Raw genomic sequence first — 18,182 nt, forward strand, 5'->3', positions numbered from 1 at the left:
GGCCATCATTTCGCAGTGTGCGTCTTATTGTCTGGGATGAAACCTGAATACCTCCCTCTGACATGTCCTGTCATAGTTCCTCAGCTGTCACCCGGAGGTTTTTCTCCACCTTTTGCCTCAGGTATCGCACAGCAGTTGCAGAAGTAACCTCTTTCTACCACGCCCAGGTAGCGTTTCCACTGTGCCTTTAGCTTTAAACTTGCGGACTATGCTCCCAATTGTGTCTCTTGAAATGTTTAGCCTCTTTGCTATCTTTTTATATCCATGTCCTTGCTTATGAAGTGAAATGACCTCCTCTCTGAACTTTTGTGACCATTCTTTGGACTTCACCATGTTGCAAAGATGTCATTAACTGCCAAGAAGAGCCATGTGTCACAGTCCTTTTAAATCTGCTTAATTACTGCTCATTAGGGTTCCATTCACATCTACAGGTGTTTTCATCAGCTGTTTGACAACACTTGATGGAAACCTCTGTTCTTAAGAGTGGTGGACTAGGGGGGTTGAATAATTTTGTCAATGAGGTAATCACAGAAAGGCCATTAATTGGTATATTACAAACATTTTTGTTGTAATTTCAGTTGTATTTGTCTATTTGACATGTCATTATTTAATGTGATTATAAACAAGATGAAGAATAAATGTCAAACTTGCAAAAACACTTATCTACTGTGGGGGTTGAATAATTTTGAACACAACTGTATCATGCTCCTAACTAGCTTCATGATGTTGTTCTGAGGCAATGCGTTCCACTCCTCCACAAGTGCTACAGCAGTTCTGCCAGGTCATGTGAGGGTGGGGTATGAGCATCCAGTCGCTGCTTCAGCTGGTCCCAGACGTGCTCTGCGGGGTTCAGGTCAGTGGACATTGCTGGCCGTACCATATGAGGCTGTTACGATTCTGTAGGTGAGCTCAGATGCAGGGAATGAGCAAGCAGTTTAGCTCAAAAGCTTTATTGCTGAGAACAGAATTTAAAAGCTACTGCTCGCAGGCGGAAGACTACAAACAGGAGTACCAACGAATGAGTAGAGTTAGCGCTTTACTGCTACTAGAGGCTGAGAAGACTAATTACCGGGACAGAACTCACGGTGCACAACACCCAGGCAGAAACTGGAAACTAAAAATGCGATACTACTAGAAAACTAGGTAAGAGAAACACAACTAACGGCGAAGCAACTAGGCTTAATATAACAAATAACTCAAAGAAGTAGGTACTCAATCAAAACTAAATCAACGTGCTATATGAATCTAATCTATGAACAAAAACTCAAAATAAGGGATGCTCGGACTGGGCTTCGGCTTGTGTGGGGATCCGGGGAGGGTTGCAGCGACAGGTAGGTAGAGATGGAAGCTGGATGGACAACGGTGAAGGTAGGTGGCTTTCCAGGTGGCAAGCAGACTGAACCAGGAGGTGAACGAAGAAAACCCAAATGGCAAGAGGCAGGAGCAGGTGGAACCAGAACTGTAGCAGAGGAAGAAAACCGGAATTACTAGGAGTACTCAGAAAATTCAGAACAATGACTGTAAACACTAGAAAGGGTTACAGATGGTTTCACGATCCAGCACTGAGAGGTGAGTGGCGTCTGATTTTATGGCAGGAGGAGTGAGGCTGATTGGCTGCACTTCCACCTGCTCCTAATCCAGCTGTTGAAATGAGGGACACCTGCCGCTGCAATCACCAGGCAAGGGAACCTAAGAGGGAAAGAAGGGAGGGGAAGGAGGCACTAGCCAGAGCTGGCAGCTGCTGGCCTAACAGAGGCACTCCGACTTCCTGAAGTCGAGATGTGACAATTCTGGCACGATGCGGTGGAGCATTATCATCCATGAACAGAAAGTTGGGGGTGTGCTCATGGAATTAGGGGATAATGATGGGTTGTATGATGTCTCTGAGGTAAGAATGTGCAGTGACTGAGCCATGTACAATCACCAAATCTGTTTTGCGCTGACTGGTGATGCCTGCCCAGACTGTTGGAGTTCCTCCACCAAAGCCAACCCTGGGGACCATGTTGACCTTGGTGCAGGGGTGGCTGGTCAATAGAGGGCGCTAGGGTGCCGCCCCCTCTGTCTCACATCATGTAGAGTCACAGCCCTTCCTTTAATAAAACGTTTTTAAAATTACATTTACATGTATATCCTATGTTTTTAACAAGCAAAATGGATAATAGAGCCTGTAGAGAGTTACTAAAATGTATAATATTTAATAAAAAGTCAGATTAGAAACGTCCGACGTTGTCTACAATTACTAAAAGTGGACATATATCCGGCCGGGGGCGCACTCATCTTTCCCCATTGACTCTCGTTATAACTTTGACATGCGCAGTTCGTTCCTCTTCAATACAAGAGATAGGAGACAGCAGGGCGCGGTTAGCCTGCGCCCTGCTGTCTCCCTCTGATCACTTTACACACCACCGGCCATGGGGTGGCAGCAGAGAGCAAGCGGTTTATTCATCCGCTTGCCTTTAGTTAAAACTGCCAAGCGAGTGACGTTCAGCGCAGAGTGAAGGAGTAATTAGCAAGCAAGATTATCAACGAGTCATAGAGAGAGCCAAAAAAAGGAGAAAATGGAGAGAGAAAATTCAGTGAAGTCACTGAAAACAACGCCGTTCGAGAGAAGAACATTGCAGGAGAAACTGAGAGTGAAGGAGCTCGGACCTGACCGGCCAGACGTCTTAACTAGACAACAGTCGGAGGACAGAGGGAGGAGATATTCGTGGTCTTTTTCACGGGCCTGGCATGAGAAGACGTCTTGGCTGACAGGATGCAGTGAGGCAGGTGCTTTATTTTGCTTCCCTTGCCTGCTTTTTCAAACCAAGGGAACTGATCAAGCCTGGATTCAGACAGGTATGGCGGATTTAAAGCATTTTTCCGAGAAAGTAAGAAGGCATGAGCAAGCTAGGAGCCACATGGAAAATACTATGTGTCTGGGCATGTTTGGGAGAGCTAACATAGCAGCTCAGCTTGATGATGGCTACAGGATAGGCATCCGTAAACATAACGAGGAGGTCGACAAAAATAGGCATGTGCTGTCTAAAATAATAGATTGCATTAAGTTCTGTGGTGCCTTTGAGCTCGCCCTGAGAGGCCATGATGAGAGTGAAAGCTCCGAAAATCCAGGTGTTTTCAGAGGCGCTGGTGGATTTTGTAGCATCACTAGATGCAGCTGTCCATGAGCACCTTCAGAATGCCACTGTGTTTAAAGGGACATCCAAAACAGTGCAGAATGAACTCCTTGACTGCATGCTGGCAGTTTTGAGAAAGTCCATTATTGAGGAAGTTCAGTGTGCAGACTTCATATCCATTCAGGCTGATGAAACAATGGACATCTCCACCCAGTGTCAGCTTGTTCTTGTGATTCGCTACATCGACAAAATGAATGAAGTGCAGGAGAGATTTTCTGAATTTATACCTCTGCAATCTGCCACAGCTGAGTCCATTGCTACAGCACTTTTGGAGAGGCTGAGCCTCATTCTCCCTGATGACCAGAAGAGCAAGCTCATCTCCCAGGCCTATGATGGTGCAAGTGTCATGAGAGGAGCCACAGGTGGTGTACAGAAGAAAGTGAGCGATGTGTATGCGAATGCACACTATGTCCACTACTGTGCTCACCAGCTCAACATTATTATGCAGCAGGTGACATCCCATATCCCAAAAGTTGGTCAGTTCTTCTCTGACCTAGCTGGTTTCTCAGGATTTTTTTCAAGATCCCCCAAGAGAACCAGTGTGCTTGACAGAGTGGTGGCACACAGGCTTCCAAGAGCAAGCACAGTAAGGTGGAACTTCAACAGCCATGCTGTCAACACTGTGTTTGAGCACAAAGACGACCTCCTTCAGTGCTTCGAAACCATCAGGGACTCAGGTGACTTTGATCCTACCACTGTCCGTGAAGCTGGAGGTTTTGTGAGACTCCTGGAGGATGCTACCTTCTGCTTCTTCCTGGAGCTTTTCCACCGCATCATGCCTCATGTGGACATGCTCTACAGCCAACTCCAGAAGAGGTCCATCGATTCGGTCTTTGTCCACAGAGTGACGCAGCATTTCACCGACAACGTGCAGATGATCAGGTAAATACATTTGTATGTAACCATATTAAACCCTTATGCATCCTCTCACAAAAAGTGTCATACGCAGTACTATGGGACAAAAATGTCCAAGTCAAAAACTGGAATAAAATTATTATATAATAATATAATTTTCCTCTTACATAGTTAGATTTTTAAACCATCAGTCCAGATAATAAAAGTTTTGATTGAACTGATCATTTTCAGAGTATTAACATTTTATTTATTACCTTTAATTCCCAGTTCATTTACATTATATCACTATTGTTTATTGTGAAAAAATAAAATAAACTGAGTTTTACCCAAACACTTAATGCTAAAGAAAATATTTAAAACTAATGCAGTCTTGAATGTATTAGTGATGAGTAACAATGATTGATTTTGACAATGATTTTGTTTCCATCATTATTTATTTGTGGATAATTTGTGTGAAATGAAAGAACTCACACTCAGTCATGTGTGCATCACATGACTGTAATAAAAAAACTTCTGATTAATGTTAACCATAATAAGTCATTATTTATGATACTTAATGTGTTTAATTTCTTTCTGTTTCCTGGCAACTAAAGTTTAATTTGTTTCTCTTCTGGGGCCGGTCAGAGACTCCCTCCCTACCGTCAGTGAAGAACATCACAGCTGTGTGCCTCAGCAGCCGCTGAACAAGAAGCGCCACACACTGGGACCAGATGAACTACAGAGGATAGCTACAGAGGTGAGATCAAAGCTGAGGCTCTGGTACACACGTGGACAAAATTGTTGGTACCCCTCAGTTAAAGAAGGAAAAACCCACAATTCTCACTGAAATCACTTGAAACTCACAAAAGTAACAATAAATAAAATTTATTGAAAATTAAATAATCAAAAACAGCCATTACTTTTGAATTGTTGATTAACATAATTATTTAAAAAAACAAACTAATGAAACAGGCCTGGACAAAAATGATGGTACCTCTATAAAAGATTGAAAACTATTTGACCAGAGTGACATGATTAACTCAGGTGTGTCATTTAATTGACATCACAGGTGTTTCCAAACTCATAATCAGTCAGTCTGCCTATTTAAAGGGAGACAAGTAGTCACCCTGCTGTTTGGTGAAAAGGTGTGTACCACACTGAACATGGACAGCAGAAAGCGAAGGAGAGAATTGTCCCAGGACATCCGAAAAAAAATTATAGACAAACATCTTAAAGGTAAAGGCTATAAGACCATCTCTAAACAGCTTGAAGTTCCTGTGACAACAGTGGCTCATATTATTCAGAAGTTCAAGACCCACGGGACAGTAGCCAACCTCCCTGGACGTGGCCGCAAGAGGAAAATTGATGACAAATTGAAGAGACGGATCGTTGGAATTGTATCCAAAGAGCCCAGAGCAACCTCCAAAGAAATTAAAGGTGAACTCCAAGGCCAAGGTACGTCAGTGTCAGATCGCACCATTCGTCGTTGTTTGAGCCAAAGTGGACTTCATGGGAGACGACCAAGGAGGACACCACTGCTGAAAAAAACTCATAAAAAAGCCAGACTGGAATTTGCAAAAATGCATGTTGACAAGCCACAAAGCTTCTGGGAGAATGTCCTTTGGACAGATGAGACCAAACTGGAGCTTTTTGGTAAGGCACATCAACTCTATGTTCATAGACTCAAAAACCAAGCATACGAAGAAAAGAACACTGTCCCTACGGTGAAACATGGAGGAGGCTCAGTAATGTTTTGGGGCTGCTTTGCTGCATCTGGCACAGGGTGTCTTGAAAGTGTGCAAGGTACGATGAAATCTGAAGACTATCAAGGCATTCTGGAGAGAAATGTGCTGCCTAGTGTCAGAAAGCTTGGTCTCAGTCGCAGGTCATGGGTCTTCCAACAGGACAACGATCCAAAACACACAGCCAAAAACACCCAAGAATGGCTGAGAGAAAAGCGTTGAACTATTCTAAAGTGGCCTTCTATGAGCCCAGATCTGAATCCCATTGAACATATGTGGAAGGAGCTGAAACATGCCATTTGGAGAAGACACCCATCAAACCTGAGACAACTGGAGCTGTTTGCTCATGAGGAGTGGGCCAAAATACCTGTTGACAGCTGCAGAACGCTCATTGACAAATACAGAAATCGTTTAATTGCAGTGATTGCCTCAAAAGGTTGTGCAACAAAATATTAAGTTATGGGTACCATCATTTTTGTCCAGCCCTATTTCATTAGTTTGTTTTTTTAAATAATTATGTTAATCAACAATTCAAAAGTGATGGCTGATTTTGATTATTTAATTTTCAATAAATTTTTATTTATTGTTACTTTTGTGAGTTTCAAGTGATTTCAGTGAGAATTGTGGGTTTTTCCTTCTTTAACTGGGGGGTACCAACAATTTTGTCCACGTGTGTAACTTAGTATCCTATGATATGTCTGTGACTGTTGTCCTTCCTGTTGTTATTCCTTTCTATATATATGTGGACGTCGTCTCTCCTTGAAGTTGATGAGTGGTGACCTGAACAATCAAAACTTTTCTCACCACTCATCAGGACACACAGCTTCATAAATAAATCTAATATCAACTGGTATTAGACCGGTTCCTCCTGGCCTTAGCAATCTGAACAACATGGCTCCATGTAGCGCTGATAAACCTGCTGGACAAACTGCCACATGTAAATAGCAGGGTGTTTATGAAACACAGAATTCAACTGCACAACAGCTGCTAGTGCATACACATATGTCAGCAACAATAATTGATTATCTGTGTTGAATTAACACTGGTATTCAAGGCTGAAGTCTGTTATTTTCCTCTGTAAAGTAACATGTTTGAAAGCTGGTAAATTAAAGAGGGACATGAGGGTGTCCACAACCATATTCCCAAACCTCCAATTTCTCCAATAAAGTATATGCTATTCTGTTATAGATAAACATTTTCCAAATAAGATTCAATAATATGGACATGACCTGAGTGTGTTGTATGGTATTTTACAGTGTTATAATCATAGTAAGCTGTTATGTGAACAATTGGACAAGACACTTATGTAGGTTCTGTGTGATGTAATGTGTATCTTTCTATATAGGTTTGTGACACAATCCTGGGCCATGCAAAAGAGAGGTTTGCCTTCACCAAACACCTAATCAATGCTACACTGCTTCAAGGAGACAGTTTCCAGGAGTACGACAGCCAGTTCCCTGAAGCAGCGCTCAACACCACCATGGAGGCCTATCCATTGCTGAACAAGGGCAAGCTGAAAACTGAACTGTCGCTCATCTTCAGCAACACAGAGTTCAGGAGTTGCAATGGTGCTGTGGCTCTGTACCAGCTCTTCATGGCAGCTGTGTGACAGTTGCATAATAGTATTTAAAGGCATAGGTCCTTAGGTACTGGTCATCACTGTGGTCCGTCACTTGTGGGGCTCCACTCCTGGGTCTGTCACCAACACTGCCAGTAGTTCTGTGTCTTGCTGCAAGTCTGCTGATGACACTGTGAGACACATCAAGTTCACGAGCAACATCTGACTGCCTGTTACCAACCTGAAGGCACGCAATGCTCTTCATGAGCAACAATCTTCAGGACACCTTCTCAGAGACTGTCTCTCCTGAAGATCCTCATCACGACTCCAATGACGACAGCTGAATCTGAGAGATGCTTCTCAACACTAAAAAGAATCAAGACCTTCCTCAGGAACACGATGTCGCAGGATCGTCTTAATGCACTGGCCATGCTCTCTGTGGAAAAGAAACTTGTCAGGGAGACCCCAGATTTTAACCATAGAGTCATTGAGAAATTTGCATGTCTCAAAGACAGAAGAGCAAAACTTGCATACCAAAAATAACACAGATGTAGAGGTACTGGCTTTAATCTCTAAAATGGGAGGATTTACTTTTTTGTCATTTAATAATGTAAATAGAAATATTAGTTGACACAAGTGGCACTTTAGACTGAAAGCCTGTTGATTTTCATATGTTCTGAAATCTGAGGAATTACTGTTTTTCTTTATTTTCATTGTAAATATTTAATGTTAGTTGACAGAAGCACTTTGGGCTCAAAGCCCAAAGTAAGGTAGGTTTTATTTGTCACATGCACAGTTATACATAGTATAATGCCTAATGGTTTCAGTATTTTTTTTTTCAGGCAAAGTGACAAATCTTTATTGCTTTGATCTTAAATATGCAGATTTGCTGTTTTCTCATTGTTAATGTAAAAGTTAGCTCACAGAAGCACTGTCTGCTTTAAACCCTATCGTTAGTTTTTGTTTTTTTTTAACAAAATGTCCAATGTTTGTAGGTTTCACAGGTATGTATTTGTTTTTGTTTATTTGAGTCTGTAAATATAAATATGTTGTTCCAAAGATTTTGCTGGACAGAAGAAGCACTTGGCACTCTTTGAAGCTGGAAAAATGATTTTTTTTCTTTTTTTACTTTTGAAGTAAAAAATAGATTTGCATATTTATACATTCTTAATTTGTTTAATTATAGAAAATGAAATTTGAAGGGTTTGTGTGTACCAATTACACCTTATCTGGAGCAAATCATATCAAACACTGGGGAGATAAATTCAAATTCACTACCTGGTAACATTTACATGCATTTAATTGTCTATTTGACTCAGCAGTAGTGCTTAGGTGTACCCTCGTAGTGGTGCATAGTAATAGCACATCAAATGGCTGTGAACATAATTTACATCAATTCTTATATTCCGGTGTTGCCGACTCTATTTGGTTCACCAGCCGCCACTGCCTTGGTGTATCGCTCACCTTGCCTTCTCCAGCAATGCTGACGACCATCATTTCTGTGCAAGGGGACCCAACAGTGAACAGGGACTACTGCTGCATTGTCCAGGTCACATGGTCTTGTGCCCACTGCAAACGATCACAGCGGTGTCTTGGTGTCAGTGGAGTTACCTGCAACGGTTGTCTGGCATTCAAGCCAAAGCGGTGGAGTCGGTTGCGAATGGTTTGTCTGGAAACCCTAGTACCCCTCACTTCGCGTACACAGGCCTGCAGCTGTGTGACAGTTGCATAATAGTATTTAAAGGCATAGGTCCTTAGGTACTGGTCATCACTGTGGTCCGTCACTTGTGGGGCTCCACTCCTGGGTCTGTCACCAACACTGCCAGTAGTTCTGTGTCTTGCTGCAAGTCTGCTGATGACACTTTGAGACACACCAAGTTCCCGAGCAACATCTGACTGCCTGTTACCAACCCGAAGGCACGCAATGGCCAGGTGGGGCTGCTCGTCCGTTATGTGACGTCATGTGTTCAAGACTGCTTGAATGATGAACTGGGAATGACTTACTGACAATACCAGCTTTTTATACCTTCAGAATGTTGAAATTCATTCCACATTGAAAAGGGTTGTCTTTTTGTATTTTTTGGTATTGGTCCCAATATGTAAGGTGCACTGTACACAGTGAGACCGTTTTGTGGAAAACACAAAATTAGGTGTGTCTAGCACCCTAATACAATTGCCTCCCTATCCCCAAATTCATTGAAGTGAAACAAACACTTCATGTATGAAATCCCCTGAGGACCTCACAATATCCCTAATTTATTGTGAGTCGTGTATATTGTTGCTGTAGTGTGGTTCAAACAAAACACCAGAATGTGATAATGATAGTTAAATGTTACAAAATGTAATATGATTGTACATCCAGGAGGTCACGGCTTCCAGGAAGAAATAATCTGACACATAAATTGTTATTTCTAGAAGAGTTGCTCTGATTAAAGATTTTCTAATTTGACTACTAATTGTTAATTCCAGCCATTAGTTGACTAGTCACCACTGCACATTTCTAAACGTAATTCCAATTATCTAAATATATTTTTGATTGGGAGCATCAAACATTGTCTTGGGGAATGTTCAGTGAAGAATAATAATACTGTGAAATACAAAAGTGCACCAAATAATGAGCCTTAAATGGAAAAACTACAAGTGCATACACACAATGGGCAGCAGAAACACCAGTAAAATTGGTAATGCAGTGAAACTGAATAGTCTAATAAGTCTAATCATGTAGTGTGCCTCGGGTTGATGAAATACTGCCCGAGAGCACCTTATCCTCGATAAATTATCACAGAAACTATAATGTTGCCATCAGTCTGTCACTGACTCCCAAACAAAAAAAAACAAAAACACTTGGATACTGCATCTGTGGTCCGGTAGTTCAGCAACAAGTCCATAAAGTTTTTACCTGAATCCTTACCTCCTTTGCTTACCTACTAATGGGTGCTCATTAGAACATGTGCATATACAGTTGAAACCAGAAGTTTACATACACTGTAAAAAAAAGACACATAATCTTGTCTTTTTATACCTAAATTCCAGCAAACTATTACGAGAAGCTTGTGGAAGAATACCCAAAACATCATACAGTTTGAAGGCAATGCTTTCAAATACTAAGGAAAGGTATGTAAATTTCTGACTTTGAAGATGGTAATAAAAAAATTCTCTCTCTCAATTTTCTGGCATTTAGCAAATAGAAATAATTTCGGCAATCCTAACTGAAAAAACAGGAAAGGTTTGGTCTGATTACAGTGAGGGCTAACTGCCTGGTCAAACTAAACTTCTGGAAGAAACCCAGAGTTTGTACGTCGCCTCTTGTCCTTGGTGTATAAAAAAGACTGACCAATCAGAACTTTGACTCAGACTCACCTCATCGGCTAATGTTTGGTTATTAACAGGTAGCCCACTCCAGGCCAAAATCTTAGATGCAACTTCAAGTTTTAAATTTCCTCATTTTACCTTTCTTTATAGATTGATGTTACCAGACAATTGTTGAATAAATGTTAACAAAAGAAAAGATGGGCTCAGTTGTAGGGTGTAGAAATTTTGCAAGACTCGCAATTTCAGTGCAAAAGTTTTGAAAGTTTGCATAAAAAAATCCTAATAAATCTCTGCTGTGTCTATATCTCTATAACTACCACAGAAATGACAAGAAAGAAATAGCTAAGTAAAGGAACAAGAGTAGAGATACAAATATCAGATAATTATAGTAAAAATGTTTTCTGACGCGTGACTCCTTATGTAATAATCATGTTTATTTTGTTGCAAAATTTCCAGTGAAACTGATCTTTTTTGTACAAATTTGATCTCACTTCTAAACTTTTGGCCTGTAGTATATAAGCACGTTCAAGTAGCAATGAGTCGTATGTATATTAACTAAAGTTCAATACCCGGTATGTTGTTCTGTACTATTGCCACTAGTGGATGTTAGCAAGCATCTGGCTGACCTTTCATCACAATTACAGCACATAAAAAATGAGGGGGTTCGTAACAGAGTGTTCTAACCCACAAAAAATCTGAACTGAATTTTACATAATTTCTGACACTATAATGCTATATTTGGGTTGTGGGTTAGACCACTTTGCTAGTAAAATCTAGACCATATATCCTATGGTCTAGATTTTACTGGCAAAGTACATAGAGGACCGTGTGAATAAATACTTGAAGAGACAAAACCACCCAAAGGCTGGAGAGGTGTTTGTACGAGTGGTGGCAAACTCTGACAAAACAGTGGAGGTTAAACCAGGCATGAAAACCAGGTTTGTGTACATGGGTGAGATGCCTGTGACCTTTCCTTACAGAACCAAAGCACTTTTTGCATTTGAGGAGATTGGAGCATTTAAAACTAAACTTTTTTTTTTTTTTTTTTTTTAAATCATGAAAGAAACTTGTTCCAAGCTGGTGAAGTGGAATCCTCGATGACCGAGCCGGTTATGGGGAAATAAATCCAGGCTGACAGAGTCTCTGTTCTCATTTCACCAAACCTGACATTCGTTTCCGACTTTGAGCCCATCGATGACTTTCCTTTCAATCTGAGCAAACTCCAGATCTTGAACCATTTGTTCCAGGTTGCTGATCTGGTTCTCCGTCTTGTCCAGGAGCTGGTCTTGGTAGTGTTTCTTCTTCAGCAACAGGAGTGCTTTGTCTTTCTTGCCATCCTTCAGCAGTTGCTTGGCTAAAAGCTAAGAATGTCCAAGAAGGTAACAGTGGAGAATTCACTTTAAATAACATAAATGCTCTGGTAGTGAACTTCTTCAAACATGTAAATTGAATATTCAGGTATTTTTTAAACAATGTCCAGTGCCGTTGAACTTGGCCCAAGAAGGCTGCATAGAGCACAACGGTCATCGGCAGTGTCGTCGTTGTTTTGTAAAACTTTCCTCATGCAGGAGAAAAGCAAACAGGAACTCCGGGACAAAATAAAGAGGACTTTTTTATCGAGTGTGTCCTATATCCTATGGTCTAGATTTTACTGGCAAAGTGGTCTAACCCACAACCCAAATATAGCATTACAGTGTCGCTTCGAATGTTAGACCATTCTTGAAAACACAAAACTTTGAACACATTCCTCTCAAAAATTACAGACAGTGAATTAGACTACTCTGCATCCAAACCATGTTTTTGGACTGTGGGAGGAAGCCTTCAAATAGAGACACCACAAAACAGTGGCATAAAATAAACGATTGAAGGTCACTAAACTTAAGTGAGGCTCACGAAAAGTTTAGTTACAGTTGGACTACCCAGCTGCTGTTAGCATGACCTTTTTACTGTTTTAGGTCAGTCAAACCTTCCCACAACTTTAGTCATGCCATCAAAACTGTAACTAACGACACCTCGCTAAAATTAATCCCGTTCCTTAGAAACATGTCATGCATTACTGGTTAATGACTCCCAGAAAAACAAGTGACATCAAAACCAAATAAAGGGTAAATACACTCACTGAAGCACCGTCATTAGTGTTGGTTGCCAATGGTATCACATGACCAGAGGAGCAAAGCTTGACTGACTGAGCATTGGTTCCATTAAGGCCAGGACTGACTAAGTCCACGGATGTGAATCGCAAATTTCTCTGATGGCGAATTTTGAACACTCAATTTGAGCGCCTTGAATTTTCATGCTTCCAATTTTTACACCTGGAATTTTGATTCAGAATTTGTGAGCATTGGAAAAACAAAAGTGAAAGTTAGTTATTAAAATTTTGAGCTAAATTCAGACATGGGAAAAAACACTGAGTGAGGAATTAGTCAGGCAAAAAATACAATGAGCAAACCTAGACAAGAAGCACTACTGACTGACCACCTGCTCGCTCAGGGTCAGCTGATTGCAGATGTGTGACACCTGCCGCTTCTTGCTCCGCTGTACCTGCTGATAGACTCAGGAAGGGAGGGGGAGAGCACTGCTGTTATTGATAGCTAGAGGCTGCGGATGTGCCATAACACTATGCAAATGAAAGTTTATCGTACTAATCGAGTACAGAGGCACTAAATATGAGATTACATTAAGGTTTGACCGACCAAAAACAGTAATAAGTTCACACTGACAGCAGCTGGGTAATTGTAGCCTAACTATAACTAAACTTTTTATGTTTGTCTCACTTTAGTGATCTTCAGTCGTCTAACAGCTTATTTTTGTGTCACTGTTTTGTGGTGTTCGTATTTGAAGGGTTTAGGAGCAGAGTGGTCTAATCCACTTTCTGTCGTTTTTTCAGAAAAATGAGTTCAAAGTTTTGTGTTTTCAAGAATGGTCCAACAGTCCACTGTAACGCTATATAAGAGTTTTTTTGAATCTGAATCTGTAGGTTAGACCACTATACCACTAAAATCTAGACCATGAAATATTACAGAAAATATATAAAACTCAGTTCAGATTCTTTATGTGTTACACCACTCTGCTTCTAATATATAAACCTTATTACTTGCAGATTTAGAACAAAGGCTAGTTGCTGCAGTATGCAGTCCAGATCTGGAATGTAGATGGGGTTGAAAAATGCTTACAGGGTTAAAGGATCTGACTAATTCCTGGGTAGGTTTTCTGTGGGTCAGATGAGGAAGAATCAAGGTTGCCAATGAAACTGCAACCTTATTTTTGACAGTTGGTCAATATTTGTGCAGAACTTCTGAAGCATTGCATTGAAAGTTACACTGATCAGGCATAACATTATGACCACCTGCCTCGTATTGTGTTGGTCTCCTTTATACTGCTAAAACTCCTCTGACCCATTGGGGCATAGACACAGGACCTCTCGGGATGTCCTGTGGCACCAAGATGGTGGCAGTAAATTCTGTGGGTCCAATGTGTTGCAGGGTGGGACTTAACTAGATCAGTCTTATCCTGGCACATCCCACAGATGATCAATAAGATTTGGATCTGGGGAGTGTGGAACTCGGGTAAACACCTTAACTCTATCAGGTTGCCCAGGCCACACATGAGCAGTTTTTGTGGCAGTTTGTGTCCTGCTGAGGGTGGCAACTGGTATCAATGACTGCTGTTGCCATGGGTTGGAGGTAGGGGTGGAGGGTTGCTTGACCTGCAATGTTTAGGTAGGTGGTACATGTCAAACATCCACATGAATGTCAGGACTAAAGATTTCCCAGCAGAACGTTGCATTATAACAAGATGAGTGATGTTATTCACTTCACCGGCCAGTGGTCTTAATGTTGTGGTTGATTAGTGTACTTTAAAAAACAATTTTTCTTCTTCTCAGGTGTTTCCTCTTGGTATGATCTCCGTGTCCTACGATGACTGGGAGTACCCACTGGAGACGCGGGTGCGGGACGGGGTGGGCATCATCTCTTCTGCAGCCACCTCCATGCTGCGGGAGAAGGGAGAACTGCCTGAGGCCCAGAGCAGCTGCTACAGCACAGCATCCGACCGGAGCCCGGGGAAACTCCCACCGAGTGCCCTGCGCAGGTGTGTGTGTCTGCTTGTGTGTGATGACAAGATCAAGGTCTAGGGACTTGCAAAACTGAGTTTGTCTTTGTACCTGCAGCCTTACGTAACTCCTTTTTAATGTACTAATGAAAGGAGTAGAGGGGAGAACAGAAGCGGAGACGACAGCAGTGTTAGACTTTGATTTCTAATGGCATTTAACACTATTAGCTGTTGTGTGCACAGCTGGTCGGCGTATGAGCTCACTTTGCCTCCTCAGCAGAGAGACAAAGGCTGAACTTTGCCTTGTTGCTGCTGCCAAAGCCTAGCATGTGGTTTGTTTCTGCACCTTACTTCAGGTCCTGACTGGACTCACTGTCATTAAGTCAGGATTAAAGCAGATTTTGCTAGCTTTGTTCTCTCCTTTTTTTCCCTGTTACACGGCTCTATAGGTGGCACATAAATGTTAGTAGTTGTGTATGTCTGTGAAGTCTCTCTGAGGAGAATACGGTCAATTTCTTCACACATGTGCATGCAGATATGTGCTGAACTGTAAATCCACAGCTGCAGAACTGTATTCCTTCCTGTCAGCTTATTTTGCAGCAATATGACGACTGCATTTTGAATGTGAGACACTACAGTGGCTAAAATATGATTATGAATGCAGAAGTCTGTTTATAACTAAAAACATGAAGGTCACGTTGCTCGGCACTACACATCTGAGATGACTTATGAGTTGCCTCATTAGAACGAGAGCCACAGTGTGATATTCACCATTACGGCTTTATTATCTCATTTTTCTGCCTTTTTGCCAGTTTCAATATATATCAAAGCACATACAATACTTCTGTTGTTGACAGATTGATCCAATATAACTCAGACCTCAATAGGAAATCAAACCTTTTCCAGAGCAGTCTTTATTCTTACTGTCAGAGGTGCATCATTTGTCTCGATATCTTATTAGATAGAATTTGCATATTTGTCAAAACAACTGCAGCCAATGTTTGTGATAATAAACTGGCAGGTTGGATTTCCCTACCCTGATTTGGAAGTGGTGAGGCTGTGATCAGAATTCTGCATACATTAGTCTAGATGCAATCTTGCCGCAGTGTGCATATAAACAACGTGAGGTGAAGAGGAATAGGACAACATTATCTGACACTTAAAAGACACTATCAAACCCCTTGGATCCAATGTCATTCCTGCCTGACAGGAACTAATATCTGAGATTCCAGTTCAGCATATTTGGTCTCCACAATGGTGCAGGTTTTTCTGAGGTTTGTCCTTGTAGTACATTTCAAAAGGTTATTCTTTTTGATGGAAGCAGTGTACCATGCAAACCCCCTAAGCAGTCACTTTTTTTCTGAAAAGATGCTCCCTGCCATAATAGAGAATTTGGGAAGAGCATTGCTTTCTTCTTTATTCATATCTTCAGAAAAGTGCTCACACAATAGCTTAAGAATTTTTAGCTAATGGCTAACAGGAAAATGTTCTCCACATGGTGACAACAGGAAACATTTTTAAAAATTGCATTTACAGCAAAAGAGATTTTTGTGTATTTCTGTGATGCAACTGATACTCTTGTTAATGCAAATAATTGTTCATACAGTTATTTAGACATAGCAATTCTGTATGCATGTGGAGATATGTACGTATGTGTTCAAAAACACCACATGGGATCTCAAGTGTGTACATATGCACATAAATTTGAATATGTGAAGTGGAATTTGCCTCAAGAAACATGCCAGCCTCATTGGTTTAGATCAAAAGCTTTATCCATAAATGGCAACAAACCTGAAATAAGGGGAGACAGCAGTTTCCCAGAATAGACCGCAAAAGTGTTTCCACTATATGTATTCAGCCGTGGCAATGCACTGTGACAAGGGCATCACCTACTGCGCCGTGAAGATTTTTCAAACACAAAAATATATATTTGTCCTGAAACGCCGCTGTAATTTACGAACACGGCAGGTTCGATAACGGAGCACAGAGGTGTCTCTTCTGCGTGGCTGTGTAGGTTTATATTTAATTATTTGTGTTTACTGAGAGAGCATGTACCCACAGCAGAGCGGCTTGGTGTTTTTGCAGAGCCGGCATGCGAGGGAGACGGGGACCTTTTATTTACTCAGAGTGAGCAGCTTTGAAAGAGCACAGGCCTGTTTCCAAGTCTTTGTAAAAAGAGATGATTTATGTACCTCTCTCTAATCCACTGTCCGACAGTGTTTATGTGTGTTGGCTCTAATGCCTCTCTGCAGATGAGACAACATAAAATCCCACCTGTTTGAACTAGTGTGTAATTATCTTAGTTTTCACCTGCAGGGCGCATGCTAAACAACACTTAGATGATTCTCTTTATGCATCTTGACTTCCTGTCGCAATATTTGAATTTATGCAGGAATCTTCACTGACCCCATGCCCTGTTGAGCTCACATAAAAGCAGAAGTGATGTTTTAGCACCCGGCTTTAACTTTTGTTTCAGGTGATTAATGTGAATCTGTGAACACATAAAGCATGTTTTGAATTCTTCCATTAATATTGTCTGTAGATAAATAATTCTCTATCTGCCAACTTCTAAAATGTTTATAAAAGCAGTTTTTTTTGTCTTTTTACGTATTCTCAGATGATATTTCAGTCACACACAGAAATATCAAAATTAATATATGAAAATGAAGCACAAAACTCTGAAGAGAAAGTGTTGCATGCTTTGAGCAGCTGCTCTCCCTCTTGTGATTTGGTCTTTTCAGTGAAGTTCCTCAGTGAAGCCTTCTTTCGCCCCAGTGGAAATTCATAGTATTATTCCGGCTCTGGCACTCAAAACATTCCCGCTTTCAGAAAGTTGTTTTACCGGAGCGAGTATATTCTTTATCCCATATCACTGCATGTGATGCTGGTTCATTTACTCCTCACTACTGCTTCACTTTAGTGGGTGTGTAAATGTTTCAGCAAAGGATCTGTTTGCGTATGCAGGATAGCTGTAGTGAGTAAGAGAGTGAGGGCAGCCTTGTTGCACCAGTGACTTGTCTTTCAGGCTTAGATCTGTGGAGAAATCAATGCAGAATGTTGATGGGAGAGATATGTGGCCTCTGACTCTTCCCCCTCCTACACATGCACGCACACACACATACACACTCAGGCGTACATGCATCCACAGTGGGTGAAGACTACATTGATTTGAAGAGGATACTCTTACAATGATTACAGAGTGCTTAACTTGTTATTTCAGACATATCTGCTCTTGTGCACACATGCAAACAGTCGAACAGTTGCAAAACAACGGCTTCCTACTCTGTTTTTTCCCCCCATGTGTTTCAGACACATGATGCATGTGTGGAACGATGGCCGAGATTTATCCTTCACTCCAGATGGGTACCAGGCCAACCCCAAACTGGTCGTCATCGTCCTGAATAGCGAGAGGAAGTGGGAGAAGGTAACAAATGAAAGCAGTTTTTTTGCAAAGCATGAAGGAAATTAAAAAATCAAAACATCTTAATTAAGATGACTGTTCTTGATTCT

General features: G+C 41.3%; 2 protein-coding genes across 2 annotated transcripts in view; both read left to right on the forward strand.

The window, feature by feature from the left end:
* Window positions 1-18,182, forward strand: part of LOC110956276 (glutamate receptor ionotropic, NMDA 2A-like) — a 241,761-nt gene that overhangs the window by 178,591 nt on the left and 44,988 nt on the right. The window contains exons 8-9 of the mRNA XM_051945620.1: window positions 14,506-14,711; window positions 17,982-18,096. Of these exons, the coding sequence (XP_051801580.1) occupies window positions 14,506-14,711; window positions 17,982-18,096 (321 nt within the window). The remainder of the gene's footprint in view (window positions 1-14,505; window positions 14,712-17,981; window positions 18,097-18,182) is intronic.
* On the forward strand, window positions 653-8,470 carry LOC127533174 (uncharacterized). The gene is made up of 2 exons (XM_051945689.1): window positions 653-4,767; window positions 7,098-8,470. Exon 1 carries the CDS (start codon window positions 3,082-3,084, stop codon window positions 4,060-4,062), a length of 981 nt encoding a protein of 326 aa, XP_051801649.1. The 5' UTR covers window positions 653-3,081; the 3' UTR covers window positions 4,063-4,767; window positions 7,098-8,470.

The sequence above is a fragment of the Acanthochromis polyacanthus genome, chromosome 3 (genome assembly GCF_021347895.1).
Source record: "Acanthochromis polyacanthus isolate Apoly-LR-REF ecotype Palm Island chromosome 3, KAUST_Apoly_ChrSc, whole genome shotgun sequence".
Lineage (NCBI taxonomy): Eukaryota > Metazoa > Chordata > Actinopteri > Pomacentridae > Acanthochromis > Acanthochromis polyacanthus.